At 43.9% G+C, this 21,432-nt stretch overlaps 1 protein-coding gene across 6 annotated transcripts in view; it reads left to right on the forward strand.

Moving 5' to 3' along the window:
- Window positions 1-21,432, forward strand: part of ARHGAP28 (Rho GTPase activating protein 28) — a 103,624-nt gene that overhangs the window by 74,811 nt on the left and 7,381 nt on the right. For all 6 annotated transcript variants that reach the window (XR_010991169.1, XM_068168609.1, XM_068168613.1 and 3 more), the window contains 9 exons: window positions 2,045-2,210; window positions 2,316-2,407; window positions 3,446-3,523; window positions 9,046-9,208; window positions 11,718-11,800; window positions 14,449-14,646; window positions 15,516-15,659; window positions 18,555-18,709; window positions 19,333-19,397. Coding sequence is in view for 5 of the 6 variants with exons in the window: in XM_068168609.1 (XP_068024710.1) it covers window positions 2,045-2,210; window positions 2,316-2,407; window positions 3,446-3,523; window positions 9,046-9,208; window positions 11,718-11,800; window positions 14,449-14,646; window positions 15,516-15,659; window positions 18,555-18,709; window positions 19,333-19,397 (1,144 nt within the window). In the remaining variant the exon portion in view is untranslated. The remainder of the gene's footprint in view (window positions 1-2,044; window positions 2,211-2,315; window positions 2,408-3,445; window positions 3,524-9,045; window positions 9,209-11,717; window positions 11,801-14,448; window positions 14,647-15,515; window positions 15,660-18,554; window positions 18,710-19,332; window positions 19,398-21,432) is intronic.

The following is a 21,432-nucleotide window of genomic DNA, read 5'->3' on the forward strand; positions in this document are numbered from 1 at the left end:
AAGCAGAGCAAGACCTTGGTGAAACTGGGCACAGGTTTAGGTAGGATATATCTCAGTTAGAGTACAGGCACTGAGAGCAATACTTTTGCTCCAGCAAAAGTACTCACCAGTCCAGCTGCAAGGGAAGATGATGATGAAGTTCACTTTTAAGTTTCACAGAATCACAGAATGGTGGGGGTTGAAGGGACCTCTGAAGATCATGTAGTCCAACCCACCTGCTAGAGCAGGATCAAATAGAGTAAATCACCCAGGAACACATCCAGGTGGGTTTTGAATGCCTCCAGAAACGGAGGCTCCTCAATCTCTCTGGACAGCCTGGTTCAGCACTCTGTCACCCTCAAAGTGAAAAATATTTTCCTATGTTTACATGGAATCTCCTGGGTTCCACTTATCTCAACACACCAGGCCAATATTTAGAGTTGGAGTTCAGCTTTTTGGTGTTACCCACCTACTCTAATGTGACTTCCTATCTGTTACAGGTTTAAGATGAATGTCCTAATTGTAAATAAAAGTCTTTGCAGAGAATTTGAGAGTCCAGGAGGCTGAACAGAACATAAGAGATATCTTTATCCCATTCCATTGATCTGCAAAATTTCTATATAATTTGAAGCACAGGTTGTTATGTCCTCTTCTTGATCCATTTCCCCCTTTCTCTTCTTCTGATCTTGCTTGCTTGGCTTGCTCACTTCTGTTTGGGTTACGGTAAGAACAGTAGCGGAGACGAAAGAGACATAATTTGTTAGCTGCCAACAGCCCTCAGGGCTTTCTCCAGGCAGGGTCTGAATGTTCTTGGGTCATATGTATGCATATGTTTATTACCTTCTATATTTAGTTTACTTGAATATTTAATCTATGTTTGTAAATATTATTTTCGTTTAACTTCCAAATTCTGAGTGCCTGTGGTTATTTTACCCTTTTGGGGCAAATTCCTCATTCTGTCTGGTGCAAAACCAGCACACCATCTGTGGGAGTTTTAGGTTATGCCCTTAAATTTTTTTCACAGATCTTGAACAGAAAATTAGTGAAATGCAAATAAATCACTATTGGGTGTAAAAAAGAAAATAAAGATAATTCTAAACAATCCCACTGGAGAGATAAGAAACTTTTTCTCCTCCTCTCCTCTCCTCTCCTCTCCTCTCCTCTCCTCTCCTCTCCTCTCCTCTCCTCTCCTCTCCTCTCCTCTCCTCTCCTCTCCTCTCCTCTCCTCTCCTCTCCTCTCCTCTCCTCTCCTCTCCTCTCCTCTCCTCTCCTCTCCTCTCCTCTCCTCTCCTCTCCTCTCCTCTCCTCTCCTCTCCTCTCCTCTCCTCTCCTCTCCTCTCCTCTCCTCTCCTCTCCTCTCCTCTCCTCTCCTCTCCTCTCCTCTCCTCTCCTCTCCTCTCCTCTCCTCTCCTCTCCTCTCCTCTCCTCTCCTCTCCTCTCCTCTCCTCTCCTCTCCTCTCCTCTCCTCTCCTCTCCTCTCCTCTCCTCTCCTCTCCTCCCTTCTCCTCTCCTCTCCTCTCCTCTCCTCTCCTCTCCTCTCCTCTCCTCTCCTCTCCTCTCCTCTCCTCTCCTCTCTCCTCTCCTCTTCTCTTCTCCCTTCTCTCTCTTCTCCCTTCTCTCTCTTCTCCCCTCCCTTCTTTACTCTCAGAGAGATACTAACTTGCTCCTGCTTGCCCTTGGCTGCATTGTTTCTCTGCTTCTGTCTCTTCTCGCTTTTGTATAGGAGGATGGGGTGTGGGAGGGCAAGATGGAGGAGCTCGTAGCTTCCCCTGGTCTTTGACCAGAGTGCCTTCTTGTGCTGTTTATTAATTCCAAATATCTGTAAATATTGTATATTTGTACATATTAATTGCATTCCATTGTAGATTGTAATTTTCCCTGTAAATATAGCTTTAATTTGCTTCCAACTGGGCTGGTCTGGCAAATTGAATACTGGGGGGGAGGGGGGAGAATTTCAACCCACCACATTAGACCATCATATGTAGGCATATCTTTCACACACAAAAAAAATGCACCTCCTGTAATAGCTGTGCAAATGAAAGGCCTTTGTGCATCTCTGCCACAGAAATTCATTGTTCGGAAGAGCCGTTTTGGACTGACAGAGGTTGGAGACCTCTCTCCTGAAGACATGAAGAAGATTCGCTACCTCTCCCTGATCGAGCTCACAGCCTTCTATGATGCGCTGGGGGTGGAGTTGAAGAGGAACCGCACAGAGAGGGTGCGGGGACGAGGTACTGTCTCATGACATCCCTGTGGCGGACACCCAGGTACTGCTCAGAAGATGTGTACGAGGCTGTGTTTTCTCCTTTTCACATATGTTCTTTTTATCTTCTAAGAAAACGGTCTGTTTGGGGTCCCTCTCAATATACTGCTGGAGAATGATCAGAAAAAGGTTCCTGGAATAAAAGTTCCCCTCATCTTTCAAAAAGTGAGTAAGACTCAGCTGCCAAGATTCACTTTTCTGTCATTTGCGTTGACAACCAAAAGAATCATACAGTCATAGAAATATTTAGGTTGGAAGAGACCCTTTGGATCTTTGAGTCCAACCATTAACCCAGCACTGCCAAATCACCACTAAACCACGCTCCTCAGCTCCACATCTACATGTTGTTTAAATCCCTCCAGGGCTGGGAACTCCACCACTTCCCTGGGCAGCCTGTTCCAGGGCTTGATGACCCTTTGGGGAAGACATTTTTCCTAATATCCAATCTAAACTTTCCCTGGTACAACTCAAGGCCCTTTACTCTTTCCCTGTTCCTTATTCCTTGGAAGAAGAGGCCAAACATCACTTTGCTCCCACTGCCTTTCAGAGAGCCGTAGACAGCAGTAAGTTCTCCCCTGAGGTTCTACTTCTTCAGACTAAACAACCCCAGTTGCCTCAGCTGTTCGTCATAAGTCTTGTGCTCTAGACCCTTCACCAGCTCGGTTGCCTTTCTTTGGACACATTCTAGCACCTACTTACCAGATAAAAGAAGATGCAGGCATTAAAGCCTTGAAGGTATCTATAGGTTCTCTGTCTGTATGCTATAGTTTGAAAATCTTGTGACAAGATTTTCTTGTAGGCCTCCTTCAGATACTGGAAGGCCACAATAAGGTCTCCTCAGAGCCTTCTCTTCTCCAGACTCAACAGCCCCAACTCTCTCAGTCTGTCCTCACAGGAGATGAGCTCCAGTCCTGTGATCATCCTCATGGTCCTTCTCTGGACATGTTCCAGCACATCCAGATCCTTCTTGTAATAGGGGCTCCAGAACTGGATGCAGTGCTCCTGGTGGAGTCTCACCAGAGTGGAGTAGAGAGGGATAATCACCTCCCTTGACCTGCTGGCTATGCTTCTCTTGATGCCACACTGGATACAATTTTCCTGTGGTTTGGTGGTGTTTTTTTGGGTTTGGTGGTTGGTTGTTGTTTTTCCTTTGTTTTTTAACTTTTTTTTCCTTGATTTTCCTTGATTCCACCCCCCCCCCAGTTGCTGCTCAAGCTTGAAGAAACAGGTTTAGAAACTGAAGGAATTCTACGAGTGCCTGGATCTGCCTCTCGAGTCAAGGTGCGTGTTCCTGCCAGTTTTCTGTCTCCTGGACCATGGACTCCATGGCAAATAACCCAGCACACACCCATTCACACTGCACATGAATACTGATGTGTATAGCTCAGCATTTCTATTTCTACCAGTAAAAGGTCAGGTTGGTTCCTGGGAATGAATAAATCATGGAATATGTGCTCTAGGCTTTGTTAATGTCCTACATTAAGAACGGACTTGACATTGAGTCTAGTTTTCACTGCTGGATGTTGAGGGATCCTTTTAATTTATCTCTGTCATCCAAAAATGCTGTGATCTTATCTCTGGTTGAGTTATTTTTCAGAAATCCAGGGTTGCTAGACTGAGTGAACTTCAGATAATTATCTCACTCCATGTAATTTTAACCTCTGTGTCACTTTATGTCTCATTTATCTTCCACGATCTTACAACTCCATGTTCCAAGTGAGAGAAATTTGGCTTGCATACCCTGTTTGGCAGCCTCAACTACTGTATTTTCACAGGCTATGAACACAGGATGGTTGGTACCCAACAACCTGACATTATGGTACAGCAATGCTTGCAGCTGTTTCTCTAGACTGACTTGATTCCAGGAGCTGGAAGTTTTCTCTGGGCTTAGTGTCTAGATACTTCCCAGATCTTTGTTTCTTTCCATTCTGGTTTAAGAAGCTTAGAATTATAGAATTGTTTTGGTTGGAAAAGGCCTCTAAGATCATCAAGTTCAACTGTCAACACCACACCGCCATGGTCATTAAACCATGTCCTGAGGTACCATGTCTGCACATTTTTTGAACACCTCCAGGAATGATGACTCCATCAGCTCCCTGTACAGCCTGTTCCAACACCTGACCACTCTTTCAGTAAAGAAAATTTTCCTAATATCCAACCTAAACCTCCCCTGGTGCAATTTGAGGCCATTTTTTCTTGTCCTATCACTTGATACTAGGGAGAAAAGACCAACATCCACCTGGCTCCAGCCTCCTTTCAGGGAGGACCAGTCCAGAGAAGGGCAACGAAGTTGTTGAGGGGTTTGGAACACAAGCCCTATGAGGAGAGACTGAGGGAGCTGGGATTGCTTAGCTTGGAGAAGAGGAGACTCAGGGGTATTGCTCTCTACAACTACCTGAAGGGAAGTTGTAGACAGGCAGATGTTGGTCTCTTCTCCCAGGCAGCCAGTACCAGAACAAGAGGACACAGTCTCAGGCTGCACCAGGGGAGGTTTAGGTTGGATGTTAGGAAGAAGTTCTATACAGAGAGAGTGATTGCCCATTGGAATGGGCTGCGCGGGGAGGTGGTGGAGTCACCATCATTGGAGGTGTTCAGGAGGAGACTTGATGGGGTGCTTGGTGCCATAGGTTAGTTGTTTAGGTGGGTTGGATTGGTTGATGGGTTGGACACGATGATCTTGAAGGTCTCTTCCAACCTGGTTTATTATTCTATTCTATTATTCTATTATTCTTTTCTGCAGACCAAACAATCACAGTTCTTTCAGCCACTCTCCATAAAATTTCTCATAGTCTATACCACTTTCTCATCCCCAAGAAATCCAGGCTTGTTTTCCGAAGATGGAGGTCTCAGCATTGTGGCATATATATAAATGCTGGGGATTGCCAAACACTGGAGAACATCAAAAATGAAAAACCATCATTAGGTGAAATGCACCAAGACGGGCAGTAGCATCCCAGTTATCTCAGACTCTGTGGTCTGAGAAAAGCTCCCAGAACCTTCTTACAGGCGGGAGCTTCTCATTTTTCCTGTACTTTGAAGCTTCCTTATTATTTTTAATTACAAATCCTTAAAGTATTATTCTGCACAGTTTCTCCCTCTTCAGGGAGATTACACAGCAGAGTTGTTCTCTAATGAAATTACTTTTCCATATTCTTTCTATTTACTCTGTCTTGCTTATTCCTTATTCACAACATAGAATCATAGAGTCATTAAGGTTAGAAAAGATCATCAAGTCCAACCATCAACCCAACTCCACCATGCCCAAAAGATTCATAGAATCATTCAGGTTGAAAAAGACTCCTAAGATCATCAAGACCAACCATCAACCCAACTCCACCATGTCCAATAGCATCATAAAATCATTAAGGTTGAATAGAACTTCTAAGGTCATCAAGTCCAACTGTCAACTCAACTTCACCATGCCCAATAGGATCATAGAATCATTAAGGTTGAAGAAGACCTCTAAGATCATCAAGTCCAACCATGAACCCAATGCCGCCATGCTCTCTAAACCACATCCCAAATACCCACCTAGATCCAGAGAGCTGCTATGAGGTATGACTTGACATGTAGCTCTCCTAGACTGGGTGGTAAGTTAAACTGCCCATATGAAAGATTGAAATAATAGGAGGTTTGGCTTCATTAAAATCTCTCCAACAAGCCAACCATCAAGAGAGATATTTTTATTCCAAAGCAGATCCAGCTTTCATCCTTCAAAGCCTTTATATATTATGATGACATTAGGATTTGAGGGCATTCCAATCTTATTTCAGTCGTGTTTGGAGGACAAAAAGACATGTGGAAACGATTAAAAGTTACAATTCTATAAAACAAAGGACAGAAGAAATAAATACAAGTTTTCCTCTGTAATCTGCTTTGTACGAAAAGGTCCAGAACCAAAACTACTTCATAGTCTGCTGCAGGATTAGTTATGGTTGAAAAAATATATTGCTAAAATGTGTTTCAAAAGTACTTAGATGCATATATTCATGTATGGGGGCTGTGGGTGTATAAAATACATTTGTGGATATATATATATGAAATGTCTAGGTTTCAAAAGTCTTGCTTTTGATTACTATGACTTCCCCTTCATTCTCAGCAGAAAAACAAGGAGTAGTTTTTCTGTCCTCTTGTGCTATTGATGAGGTGAGGATTTAATTTCCATAATTCCTGGTCAGGCACAGGGAGAGAATCTAATCCAGGTGTTTGGCAGGGTTATATGCAAAAGATGTGAATCCAGAAGTTCAGATAGCCCAGCTTACCACTAGCAAATGCTGCTGGTAAAAATGAGATCGTAACATTAGATATGAACTCCTGAATGGCTTTCTATTTCCTTTTGTGTCCATTCCACTTCATTATGTGTGACCATATCTGAGATGTCATTTCCTTCCATTCATGGGAGCCTGGCAAACAGAATTAATTTTTGAAAGCTTTTCTGTCTGCATGAACCAAACCTTTTTTCAGTGCAGCATTAAATCACATTTCCCAAAAACCTGATCTGAAAGGTGAATGTTAGCTACCATTAATTTTGTCATGAATGGTCTTGCAAAAAGCAGCAACAAATTTCCTATGGATAAGGCAGTGTTGGGCCAGTAATAATTATGAAGGCTGCCTTATTCACAGATTTATGGAACTCAGGGAGAAAGTTCTTTGTTATCAGGGTACTGGAGCCTTAAAGTAGGCTACCAAGAGAGGGTGTGGTATCTCCTCTGGAGACATTCGAAACCCACCTGGACTTGTGATCCTGGATAACCTGGTGTGGGTGGCCCAGCCTTAGGAGGGATTTGGACTAGATCATCTCCAGAGGTCCCTTCCAACCCCCAACATGTTGATTTTCTGTGATTCTATGATATCTTCACACTACAATACTGTCCTTCAGTTCTATTTACCTGACATATTTTTGAGGAGCCTGTATTTTCTAAACTGGTTTTGAAGCTAAAATCTGTTCCCACTTGCAACCTTACTGGTTATTTCCCACTCACACAAATCCCAGCATGGTGGGGGTTGGAAGAGATATCTAAGAATTATCTAGTCCAACCCCAGTGCTAAAGCAGGGTGCCCACAGCAGGCTGACCAGGATCACAATGTCCATGTCTGTTTGGAATCTCTCCAGAGAAGGAGACTCCATAACCCCTCTGGGAAGCCTGCCCCACTGATTCTGCACTGTCAAAGCTTTTCCTCCTCTTCAGATGAAGCCTCATGGATTCCAGTTTCTGCCCATTGTCCCTTGTCCTGTCACTGAGTACTGCTCAAAAGAACCCAGCCTCATCCTCATGAACTCCAGTCTTTAGATATTTATATGCATTTATAAGATCTCCTTTCAGGCTGCTCTTCTCCAGGCCACAGAGCCCCAGGTCTCTCAGCCTTTCTGCCTCACAGAGGTGCTCCAGGCCCTCAGCATCTTTGTAGCTTCCACTGGACTCTACAGTAGTTCCTTGCCTCTCTTGAAATGGGGAGTCCAGAACTTCACCCAGGATGTCAAATGTGGCCTGAATAGTGCAGAGTAGAGGAGCAAGAGATCCTCCTTTGACCTGCTGCTCACATTCTTCTTAATGCACCCCAGGAGACCACTTACCTTCTTGGCCTCAAGAATACATTGCTGGTTCATGGTGAGCTTGTTGTCTACCAGCACTCCCAGATCCTTCTCCACAGAGCAGCTTTCCAGCAGGTCAACCCCTCACCTGTACTTGTGCAGAGGGTCATTGCTCCCCAGGTTCTGGACTCTACACATGGCCACTTGGTTCACTTCTTCCCAACTCTTCAGCCTGTCCAGGTCTCACTGAATGGCAGTACAGCCTGACGTGGTGTCAGCCACTACTCAGTTTGCTGCCACCACATATCCATGAAATACTGATTAGCCACCTTCCAGAACTAGATCAATCTGTTCTGAGCAAAATGTTGACACTGGAGCACCCAAAATGGTACAATCAATCTGTCTTAGACGTGTCTCGTTTGTTTTTTGTTTGTTTGTTTGGGTGGTTGGTTTTATGGCTTTTGTTGGTGTGCATTAAGTGGGGTTTTTTGACAGTCCCGGTTTGACACCTTCATTTTTCTGTTAAGTGATTCAACCTCATCATAGCTATAAAGATAAAATGCAATAATATCTCTCCTAAAGGAATACATCTTTACAAAGACAGAAAGACCTTAAGGTAAAGATTCTGTTAGGCATTGGAAGAGGTTGCCCAGGGGGGTGGTGGAATCAACATCCCTGGAGGTGTTCAAAAAAACATGTAGACACGGCACCCTGGGACATGGTTTGATGGCCATAGTGGTCTTACACTGACGGTTGGACTCAGTGATCTTAGAGGTCTTTTCCAGACAAAACAATTCTGTGATTCTGCAATTCTACTGAATTGCTCAAGGCCCACGGACTTGGATGCCAACAGACTGTCCAGCAAGTTTCCTGGCAGTGAGGAAGAACTGCCTCTCCTTTGTGATTTCAGGGTCAAAACCCCTAGAGAGTCTTTTAAATGAGAAGAACCAATCCTCTTTAACTGAATTTTCTGTTGCTAGCCCCAAGACATTGCACAAAATTGTCTTGCTTGAAAATGGTTCACATGGGTCACTGGCAGAAATTGAACTGTAGCAAACCAAATTCAGCCTGGGTGGAAAATATCTCCAGAAACTGAATTTATTGACCTGTTGTGAACTCCTCATAGTTGTACTTAAACTACTACTGGTTTTGAGCTCCTTTAATTCAGCCATGGTGTAAAACTGTTGTTTGTAATGAAGTTTCTGAAGTGATGTCAAACTGTTGGGTCAGAAGCAATGATTAAAGGTCAGATGTTCCTTTTCTCTTTCAGAATCTCCACCAAGAACTTGAAGCAAAATTTTATGAAGACGCTTTTGACTGGGACCAAGTACGAAACAATGACGCAGCAGGACTGCTGAAAATGTTTATAAGAGAGCTCCCAAGCCCGCTCTTCACAGTAGAATATCTACCTGCTTTCATCACACTGGTGGAAAGTAAGTGGGAATCGAGTTAGTATGGGCTGAACTAGATAAAATTAGAGAATCCTAGCTGCATTATCATTGGAAAAGACCTTCAAGACCATTAAGTCCAACCATTAACCCAGCACCACAGCTTTTCAGTCCCTCCAGGGATGCAGACTCCACCACTGCCCTGGGCATCCTGGTTTAGGGATTGACAATCCTTTTGGTAAATAAGTTGTTCCTAACAGCCAACCTATATATTCTGTATGAGAAGCAGGTGAGGGAACTGGGATTGTTTAGTCTGGAGAAAGGGAAGCCACAGAATCAATAAAGTTGGAAAAGACCTCAAAGATCATCAAGTCCAACCTGTCAACACAGACCTCATGACTACAAGACCATGGCACCAAGTGCCACATCCAATCCTCTCTTGAACACCTCCAGGGACGGTGACTCCACCACCTCCCTGGGCAGCCCGTTCCAATGGCTAACAACTCTTTCTGTGAAGAACTTTCTCCTCACCTCAAGCTTAAACTTCCCTGGTGCAGCTTGATACTGTGTCCTCTTGTTCTGCTGCTGGTTGCCTGGGAGAAGAGACCAACCCCCTCCTGTCTACAACCTCCCTTCAGGTAGTTATAGAGAGCAATAAGGTCTCTCCTGAGCCTCCTCTTCTCCAGGCTAAACAATCCCAGCTCCCTCAGCCTCTCCTCGTAGGGCTTGTGCTCTCACCAGCCTCATTGCCCTTCTCTGGACACGTTCAAGAGTCTCAATGTCCTTGAGGTCGAGGGGTCAGTTCCTTCTGCTAGTATCAGGTGGTGGATGAGAAGAAATGGCCTGAAATTGTATTAGGAGAGGTTAACTTTGGACAGGGCTCTGAGCAACCTGATCTAGCTGAAGATGTCCCTGCTCAATGCAGGAGAGTTGATCTAGATTACCTATAAAGGTCTCTTGCAACCCAACTCATTATATTAGATCTGATTTATTTCTCTTAAGGCTTTTGCTGAGGTCAGAGTATTCATACAAAGAGATGTGTGACCACAGAAAGCACCAGGCCATTGGGTTTTGTTTTCAGTGTACATAACACTCTCTAGCTCAGTACAGTTTGTTCACTTCTCTTCCAGGAAGAACACAGTAGCACCTTCCCATTCTTCCTGATGCCATTGTAAATTCACTTCAGCTAGGACACAGTGAAACTATCAGGATGATGAATTTGTTAGGCAAATTCATACAGAAATCTTAGGAATTGTACATAAGATTGCAGATAAGTTTTCAGTGTCTCCATGAGGTAAAGGGCACAATGAGGTGAACTCATACTTCAGCCATCACAGAATAGAATTATTCAGTGGTGGTTTGGGTTGGAAAGGACCATTAAAGGTCATCTAGTCCAAATTCCTGCAATCAGCAGGGACATGGGCAACTGCAGCAGATTGCTCAGAGCATTATCCAATCTGACCTGGAACACATCCTGGGAGGGGTATCCACCACCTTTCTAGGCAGCCTGGGCCAATGTCTCAACACCTTCAGCATAAAAAAAAATTCTTCTTTCTTTCTAATCTAAATTTCCCTCTTTTATGTTAAACCCATCACCCCTTGTCCTGTCACAACAGGCTCTGCTCAAAAATCTGTCCCCAGCTTTCTGATCAGCCACTTTCAAGTACTGAAAAGCCATCAGAAGGTCTCCCCAGAGTCTTCTCTTCTCCAGGCTGAGCACCCCCACCTCTCTCAGCCTGTCCTCACAACAGAAGGGTTCCAGCTCTTGCATCACTTTTGTGGCCTCCTTTGGATTTGCTCCACCAGGTCCATGTCTTCACATACCTGAGTGTGCTCCTTATGAGTCCCAAGCTGCATGGAGTTAAAATTGCTCAGCGGCCTAGGGAAGACTGAAGAGGAGGTGTCTGTGCAGAGTAAAGTAACTTTATTCCCTACAAGAGAAACATGATCCATAACTCATGTTCTTTTTCCTCCAAATGACAGTTATTCCTCCTATCTTCTCCACTCCATCTCTTTTAATGAGCACTGAACAGTTATCAGCTGCTGAAGACATGATATTTTGTCGCTGACAAGAGACTTTACATTGACCTAGAGTGCTAGATGCGAGATAAAGACTTTTGAAGTGATAAGGAATCAATTTCCAATGGCACAAACACTCAGCAAATTATTAAATAAGATTAATCCAAAACTTGTCAATTTGAAAGAAGTAAAATACTTAGTTTATGTTTATAACCCATTCTGTGGTATCAAAAAGAAACTGGCTGGTACTGAGAAATATTGACACATTGCTTCTTTTTAGGTAGAATTTTATGGAGCCTTGTCTCCCCCCTGTGACAAAGAGCCAAAATGATGAGGGGAAGAAAAAGACCACAAAACCCCCACTTACTAAATTGATTTTATAGTTGGGAAGAAGGCTGTGGTTAAGCACCACCTAAACATGCTCACCTCAACTGAGCAGTGGTTATTGTGCTTCTAGAACTGCTGACCAACAAGGGGTTTGGAACAAATCACTTGCAACTGGGATTTCATAAATACTTATTCTTTGCATTCCTAGAAATCTCCAAGATCAAGTTACAGCTTCAAGCTTTGCATCTGTTGATCATGCTGCTGCCTGAAGCCAACAGAGATACAGCCAAGGTAAGTGCTTCCTTTAGCATCACCTGCCATCTGTGGTGCTTGTGATTTTTAAATGAGAGAGGTGGGATCTTCCTAACAGTTGGTAATGAGACATTGCACTGTGAAAGGATTCAGCTGTGTCTTTCATCATTTCCTTGAAAACATGTTCCAATTCCTTGGTTCTCATTTCTTTTAAGAGCAGTTCAGAAACAGATGCTGCTTCAGACACCGTTGATCCTGGAGTAGCTGTTTCAAAGAGGCATGTTCCTCTCGTAGTTTGAGGAGAAAAAAACCCCAACCAACCAAACAAAAACGCAAAAAAACCTCAAAAGATCCAGCTTCTGTGTTTTCTGTATAACTGGAATTCTCCAGGGTGAAGTTAAATGAGAAGCTGATCCCTAGGAATCATAGATCATAGAGTCTGTAAGGTTGGAAAAGACCTCAAAGATCAAGTCCAACCTGTCACCACAGACCTCATGACTACTAGACCATGGCACCGAGTGCCACGTCCAGTCCCCTCTTGAACACCTCCAGGGATGGTGACTCCACCACCACTCCCTGGGCAGCCCATTCCAAAGCTGCTCATCTAAGTCCCCTCCCAGCTCTGAAGGACTTCCAAGGCACTGGAGTAGGCTGGAGGAGGAAGTTCAAACCAAAAGAACCCTGGAATGTTCATCGGTAGTGCAGATGTCAGGACCTCACCCTCAGCTGGTTTGCCTCACAAGCCCATGCCCACACCCATCTACTACTTCCTGATACAGACATGGTGGCTATGAGCATTTGGGGTTTTCTTGGGATCTCCCAGATCCAGCTGCAGCTATGTCCTGACCCTAAGAGACACCATATGCATCTTTAGACTTGTTTCCATGTAAAGGATGAACAAGTGACCTGGGAGCCTCCAGACATTCATCAAGCCTTCTGCTCACCAGGACCCTGCACAAACCCCATCTCTGAAAGTCATAGAGTGGTTTGGGTTGGAAGGGACTTTAAAGATCTCCTTGTTCCAACCCCTGTACTATCAGAAGGGACACTTCCCGCTAGTCTCCCTGTTTAGATATAGCATTATGAGACCAGGTGGCTTCTTCACCTGTATTTATGCAATCAGAAGAGAGAAGAATAACAACCTTTAGAGGTCTACCAGTGCTCTGTGAAGGATATGAGCTACTTCTTCCACCAAAGACCATATCAGCATAGATCTTTATACATAAAACACGTAGTAGATGAGTTGTCTTAATTATTACCAGGCTTCCACACCAAAATAGAAGTGATGACAAAACTGAATCCATCTCCACTCGCTCTCTATAATGAGATGTTAGAAATTTCTCCTCCATAGTTCCTGTTTTGTAGATCCTGGGCTTGTAAAAATGTTTCAAGAGCAATGTCAGGGTACAAAGACCGTGGTTTTAATGCAATGTTGTTGCAAAAGGATTCATTGGCAGCCCCCAGTTCCAACCACAGCTGCAATCCATCCTATTCAGTCACTCAAGGAAAAAACTGAATACAGTGCCCAAAAGGGAAAAGAGTTTCCTTTGACTCTGCCATGCATGTGCAGCAGTGATGTCAATGGACAACCACTGAGCTCTTCTCGATTTCATTATCCCAGCAGAAAAGTTTGGAGGTTGCTGCCAGAAACTCCTCAGATCTTAGAACCACAAAATCATTTTGCTTGGAAAATACCTTTAAGATCATTGAGTCCAATTCATTGCCTAAATACCAGTTCATATCACATATGGGACTAGTGTGCATTTGAAGAGAGATAGATGATCCTGGTAATTGCAATATAAAAAGCCTTAGCCAAACACATCAACATGGACACTTTGAAAGCTAGGAAGAAATCAAAGGGACCTCTGGAGATCATCTAGTCCAAAGTTCCTGCTAAAGCAGGGTCATCCATAGCAGGTTGCCAAGGATCTCAGAGTCCAGGCAGGTTTGGGGTCTCTCCAGAGGAGACTCCACAACCTCTCTAGACAGCCTGCTGGCACCCTTACAGCAAAGAAGTTACTCCTCTTGTTCAGATGGAACTCCTGGGTTCCAGTTTGTGCTAGTTCCCTCTAGTCCTGTTGCTGGGCACCACTGAAAACATTCTGGCCCTATCCTCTTGTCCCCTACCCTTTAGCTCTTGCTGAGCATTGATAATATGTCCTCTCAGGCTGCTCTTCTCCAGGCTAAACAGCCCCAGCTCTATCAGCCTTTCCTCCTCACAGAGATGCGTAGCATCTTTGTAGCCTCTACTAGACTCTCTCCAGCAGTTCCCCATCCCTCTTGAATTGAGTAGCCCAGAACTGCACTCAGTACTCTAGATATATCCTCAGTAGGGCAAAGTAGAGGGGCAGGAGAACCTCTCTTGACCTTTTGTTCCACTACCACCTTTGTATACCTTTGCAACAGGATTCAAACCCTTAGCGCAGACGCTCAACTTAATGCATTCGGCATTATACTTTAGGTGGCAGATAATTGATAACAGTAACTATTAATTTGTGATTGACACACGTGGTTGTGCCAGCAAATATCAGAATTATCCAAACTAGGATGCAACACCCCCCCCCCCCCCCCCCTTTCATCTCCAAGTACAAACAGAGCAGGTGCAAGCCAGACAGGCATTTGAAGAGCCTGCAATTAAGAGGAAAACAATTTCCTGAGTCTCAGCATCACAAATCTCATTTTCCTAGGCCTTTCTTCAGTTCCTGAAGAAAGTGGTGGCTAATGAGGGGAAAAATAAAATGAATCTGTGGAATGTTTCTATGATTGTGGCACCAAACCTCTTCATCTACAAGGGGAAACGTGCAAACCAACAAGAAATGCAAGCAGCTGCCACCACGGCACACATTGTGCGGCTTCTGATTCGGTACCAGGACATCCTGTGGACAGTGAGTAATAATGGTTCCCTCTTCATGATTCTAGTACAGAGGAGTATTTTGCTGTCACAGAATCCCAGCATGGTGGTCTTTCAAAGGGATCCCTTGAGATCATCTTGTCCAGCGCCACTGCTAAAGCAGGGTCACCCACAGCAGGATGCCCAGGATCGCAATGTCCTGGTGGGTTTGGAATCTTTGGAGACTCCATAACCTCTCTGGGCAGCCTGCTCCAGGGATCTGACACCCTTAAACTAAAGGAGCATCAGCTCTGCAGAAATCAGAGTAAACTGAGCTCCCTAGAAGAAAAAGTTAGCTATTCTTTGGATACTGGCTGGAGTCTTCTATAGCTAGGAGGAGATACAGTGACAAATAGTCCTGGAAGGAGATTTACCTCAACTAAGAAATCTATTGTAGCATGAATTGCCCTCTGGAGGTATTTTATCATAGAATCAAAATAGTTTAGGTTGGAAGGGACCTTTAAATATCATCTGGTCCAACCCTTCTGCAGTAAGCAAGGACATCTTCAAGTAGATCAGGTTGCTTAGACCCCATCAGCCTGACCAACCTAGAACGTTTCCAGGGATGGGGACCACCAGTCTGGGCAATATGTCTAGTGTCTCACCAACCCCATAGTAAATAGTTTCTTCCTTCTCTCTAGCCTGAATCTCCCTCTTTTAATTTAAACCCATCAGCCCTTGTCTTGTCAAAAAAGGCCCTGCTCAAAAGTCTGTCCCCACCTTTCTGATAGGCCTTTTTAGGTAGTGAAAGGCCACAAGAAGGTGTTGCTGGAACATTCTCTTCTTGTGCCTAAAATTTGGTCCAACACCAAACTTTATTTATTTATTTACTTTATCTTCTCAATTCTGGTTTCCTCCCTTTAGGTCCCATCCTTCCTGATTTCCCAAGTGAGAAAAATGAACGAGGCAGCAATGAACAACAGCAAGAGGCAGCTGATGTTTGACAAAGGAGTGAGAAAACTTCTGAGGAGAAAGACCATGGAAAGAGAGAGACCTGAAAGACCAGAGGTATACCAAACCCATCATTTTCCAGTGCACTTTTAACCAGCTTCCTTCTTCTCTTATCTCATAAAGTGACCACGTGTGGACTGTCCTTGACAATGATCTGTAAAGTGTCAACAAATGCATGAATTTGAGTAGTAGGATAGTCCATATGGAGTTTAATTGAACTTACTATTCCCTGGTCCAGGCCCCTCATCATTCATCTTGTTAGCTTTAGTTTTACAGCTTTGCAGAAAGAAAATCCAGTTTGCCTATCAGAAACACCAAAACTGGCCTAAATCTGAAGCATCTAATGACATAGTTTGTGTTGTTCTTCCTCATATAGTCAGAGGAGAGAGGTGGATAATTCCAAGGAACTCAATACTTCCAAGGAACTCCAGAGTTCCAGGTACAGTTCAGACTTAGGCAAGTCTGATACAAAATTCTTCTTTTGGATGTTGTAAAGCCACCAACTTTTCTCCACTGCCTAGATATGGAATTTGGGAATTTATCTGAAATTCAATAAACACCAAACATTAACTTATGTACTGGGTGCAACATAGAATTTGGGCAACAAACTGTGTGCACATGCTCAATGTATACAGTTTCTATAGTATCTTCCATGTAGCATTTTCCATGCAGTAACAACCTTTAACAACCTATAGAGAAAGTCTTTAGGGTCTTCTATGGAGGTTTGAAAGAATGGAGAGTGGTAAATTGGAAGAGGAGCGATCAAGAAACTGGTCAAGACCTCTACAGCCATTGAAGGAGTCTTGGAGAACAAAAGAAATAACTAATTAGGAAGGAGTGATATTAAGAGATTGTGAGAATGAGCCACCTCAATATAGAGAAAATGCAGAAGGGAACATCTGGCCAAAACCCCAGAAAGACAAATGATAGACATGAATTGTGGATCCATGCTAATGCCAGCTTTTTGGAGCCTTCATTTGCCAGCACTGACTGAAATATATGGCTGGTAGGTGTGCTGCAGATGGAGACAGAGATGTTGTAAATCATGATGTCGCTGGCTGCACAACTGTGTTCAACCTGGAAGAAACAAAGCAAGAGCTTGTGATGAGTCCCTTAGTGCAGACATTGCACCTCTGGGAGGACAAGTTCATTGATCATAGTAACTGTCTTTGCATCTAATAAAAAGGAGATTAGCAATGGCAGGTAGCTGAAATATGAGGGATAAATTGGAGACAAACTCTGTTTGGGCAACTGAATTGAATTTTCAGAGCACTTAACAGAGTGCCTGTGCCTCAGATGTTCTACATTACCCAGGGACAGAGATTGCAGAGACTCTTGTACTCTGCTCAGCATGGTATTAACTGGATTAGAACTGGAATGCAAACCTTGCTAATTGATTTATCCACCATTAATCGTGGAAGAGTGCATAAACTTCTGAGATGGTGGTTTGAACCCAACACAAGGTCAAAAATTAAGAGGGACCATATGGTACTGAGCCATTTTACTGGACATAGGCTTCGATCTGGTTGAAGCTACAGCAGACGGAAGCAGAGAACTGGATCTTCATTCTTGAGGAGAATTCCACCTTTAAAAGGAAGAGCAGATATTCCTGATCATTTAAATGTACTTTTAAATAAGCAATTGGGTCACTGACCAATGTTGACAGAAATCACTGGGAAACAAAAAACAACTCAGATAATACGTCGACTCAAGATCTCAGATAACAAAACCTTGACTCAAAATCCCTGATAAGAAAAACTTGACTCAAAATCTTAGCAGAAAGATCTCCTGACAACAAAAACTTGATTCAAAATCTCACATAATAACCTGACACAAAATTTCAGAGAAAAACTTGACTCAAGACCCCAGGCAACAACTTGACTCAATATTACCCTAAGCAGTTAAAATTCCAGGGCTTTACTTCATGCAGTGATGTGACACTTACAGAGGACTTAGAGTCTTTTCATTATGTCTCATTACACTATGTCCACAAATTTGCATTACCATGACTGTAAATATAGGTTTTGACTAATCAGGTAAATCCAGGATAGGGACGTTTTGCAAGCAACCTCAGTGAGACTTGGACAGCCTGGAGAGCTGGGCAAAGAGGAACCTAATAAAGTTCAACAAGGATAAGTGCAGAGTCCTGCATGTGGGAAGGAAAAATAAACTGGACCAATACAGGCTGGGAGGTGATCTGCTGGAGAGCAGCCCTGTGGAGAAGGACCTGGGAGTCCTGGTGGACAATAAGTTATCCATGGGACAGCAATGTGCCCTTGTGGCCAGGAACTCCAATTGTATCCTGGGTGCATTAAGCAAAGTGTGTCCAGCAGATGCAGGGAGGTTCTCTTCTTCCTCCACTCCACCCTAGTGAGGCCCCACCTGGAATATTGCATCCAGTTTTGGGCTCCCCAGTTCAGGAGGGACGGGGATCTACTTAAGAGAGTCCAACAGAGTGCTATGAGGGTAATTAAGGGACTGGAGCACTGCCTTGTGAGGAGAGGCTGAGATCCTTGGAGCTTTGTAGTCTGGAGAAGACTGAGAGGGGAGCTAATAAATGTACATAAATATGAGGGAGGGGACAGGCTCTTCTCAGTTGCACCCTGTGATAGGACAAGGGGCAATGGATGTAAACTACAGCACAAGCACAGGAAGTTCCACCTCAACATGAGGAAGAATTTTACTGCAAGGATCACAGAGCACTGGAACAGGCTCTCCAGAGAGATAGTGGAGTCTCCTTCTCTGGAGACTTTCAAGACCTGTCTGGATGTGTTTCTCTGTGACCTGTGCTATATTCTATATTCTATTCTGGTAGTGGGGTTGGACTCAATGATCTCTAGAGGTGCCTTCCAACTTCTAACATCTGTGGTCCTGTGAGAAGAGCTGCAGAACTGGATAGAGCTAGAAGCAATGTTCACCTCAGACTGACTGTGCTGTATGTTTGATTTTTAGGGAGGTGTCACTTTTCCACCATACCTGCAGTCTGACATACCCGAGGGAGTGATAAGAGTTTATGCTCCTCTACATTCAAAAGTCTCTATGGCAATTCAACTCAACAGCCAAACAAAAGCCAAAGACATCCTGGCTCGGTTCCACTGCGAGAACAGGTGGGTAATGTTTTGGATTTTCACTGGACAACATTGTCAGGACCATTCCTGAACAGATTATTCCCTCTTCAAGGCCTCCTTGTGCTGCAAGAAGTCTTTTTCTACTCAAAATCACTAATTTATGGTTACAGTTGTCAAAGAACATTTAAATACCAGTTTCATTTGTTATATTTCACTTGATAATTGGCTCCTATGCAGAATCAATCCACCTTCTGCTAAGCCACAATTAAAACCATATAATTTACTGACTTGAAATGCAGAGAAACCAGATGGATTGTCTTAAATCTGCCCATGAAATGTTAATACTTTGATTTCTGGAAGGTAACAATTATTAAGCATTGTGGGAAATGGTTAAATCCTATCTGCAAGTCTTTTCTGCAAAGTCTTCCCACGTTACTGCAAAATTCTGCTCTTTACATGAAAAATGAATAGTGCAAGGTTTAGTTAAATGTGACACAAGAATCTACCTCTGCAGCAGGTTCAGTGCTCTGTTAGAGGTCCTGGCCTTGGATAAATTAAGTTCACAGTGGCAAAAAAAACCCCAATTTTTAACTTAATCTAGATGGTGGCTGATAAAGCAGTGGTTGTTAACAGAATAAAGTGAAGTTGTTTTTCCATCCTAGCCATGGATCGTCACAGAACGTGAGGGGCCAGATCCAAAGTTTACATGAAATTGGAGGAAATATAGGTAGGTCTGATTTTTGACAATTCAGTTCTCAATGTCTTTAACCTCCTAAACCACCTTGGGGCAGTGCTGTGTAACTCTTCTTCTCCAGTATATATCCAGGAGAAGAGCCTGGCCTGCGTCCAATTCTGGGCTCCCCAGTTCAAGAGAGACAAGGAACTACTGGGGAGAGTCCAGAAGAGGCTATAAAGATGCTGAGGGCACTTGAGCATCTCTGTGAGAAGGAAAGGCTGAGCGGCCTGGGGCTGTTTAGCCTGGAGAAGAGCAGTCTGAGAGGGAATCTTCTCAATGCTGATCAATATGTAAAGGGTGGGGGGCAAGAGGATGGGGCCAGACTCTTTTTAGTGGTTCCCAGTGACAAGACAAGAGGCAATGGGCACAAACTGGAATCCAGGAGGTTTCATGTGAACATGTGGAGAAAATTCTTTGCTGTGCGGGTGCTGGAGCCCTGGAACAGGCTGTCCAGAGAGGTTGTGGAGTCTGCTTCTCTGGAGGAGATTCCAAGCCCACCCGGACATTTTGGTCCTGGGCAACCTGCTGTGGTGACCCTGATTTAGTAAGGGGTTTGCACTAGATGATTTCCAGAGGTTCCTTCCAACCCCCTATCATGCCAGGATTCTGTGATCACAGATTTCCTTCAGCAGCAGTTAAGAAGCAAAGTCTTTATTACTGAAGAAGCCCAAAGCTAAATTTGATCAGTGATTTGTTTTGCCTGGCTAAAGAGGATGAGCAGGATGAGATCCTTAAGGTCTTGCAAAACAACTCCCCATATTCCCACCAATCTCGTTCCAAATCTTGACTTTTAATGAGCATCTTCATTCAAGTATTTTTATAATCCTAGATGTTTCAGGGTACCTCAGTGCACTGACTGTGCACTAACTCACTTATATTGCTTTCACTTGAATAAAATCACCAGGACCCCTGTAACTGTACAAAAGTGTTACCATAATCCTTTGTGTCACAGTAAGGTAACCTCACCAATTAAGTGGCTTCATCTCCTGGCATAAATGCAATAAAATTCAACAAATCAACTTAACTCCAGAATTCATTGCTTTGTTACTCAATTAAGAGCCACCAAATGCCTCTTTGCATGACAAAGGCAGCAGGGACTCCCCAGTATCCATTTCTTTTTCCCAGCCACCACCTAAGGAAACCCTTACGTGGCCAGACTTCAGAGGACTCTTTCTTTTTATCCAGCAACTGCCAAAATCCTTCATATTTCTCTGTATCTCTATATTCTCTATATTTCTTTACAAGCTCCTAGACTGGTGAGAACAGATGGTTACAGAGCTACTTTTCCAGCATTTAAAAATAGTGTAGCATCAAAGTCAGAGAGGTTTAATTCCAGCCCAGTACCAAAGAAATTAAAACCCAAACCAGACTGTGGCACTTGCACTAACAGTGTTGTTAATGCTTCTAAGGAAACTGTATTTGTTCATTGTTTGACTAAATGCCTTGTCCCTAACCCTGCCTGGAAGTGAATCCAAACAATCAGGGAATCGTTTTGGTTTGGAAAGACCTTCCAGATTATGAAGTCCAACCATTAACCCAGCACTGCCATGTCACCACTATAACCATGTCCCTCAGCACCACATCTACATGGTTTTTTATCCCGTCCAGGGATGGGGACTCCAGCACTGCCCTGGACAGCCTGTTGCAGGGCTTGGCAACCCTGTTGGGGAAGATATTTTTTCCAATGTCCAACCTAAGCCTCACCTGGCACAACCTGAGGTGTTTTCCTCTTGTCCTCTCAGCTGTGACATGGGAGAAGAGACTGAGTCCCACTTTGCTTCAGCCTCCTTTCAGGGAGCTGTAAAGAGTGGGAAAGTCTTCCCTCAGCCTCCTTTTCTCCAGGCTAAACAACCCCAGTGCCCTCAGCTGCTCCTCAGAAGATAGTCTCCAGACTCTTTGTCATAGCTCTCTTCAAGTAAAATTGCTGGCGAAGTAGCCAGAGCCCTGTCTGTACCCAGGCAAGATGTGAGACGGGCCCACCAACCTAGGCTGGCCATGTGCAAGTTGGAGATACATTCAAGGATGT

The sequence above is a fragment of the Melanerpes formicivorus genome, unplaced genomic scaffold, assembly GCF_026170545.1.
Source record: "Melanerpes formicivorus ecotype bairdi unplaced genomic scaffold, bMelFor1.0.p_v2 SCAF_143, whole genome shotgun sequence".
NCBI lineage: Eukaryota > Metazoa > Chordata > Aves > Piciformes > Picidae > Melanerpes > Melanerpes formicivorus.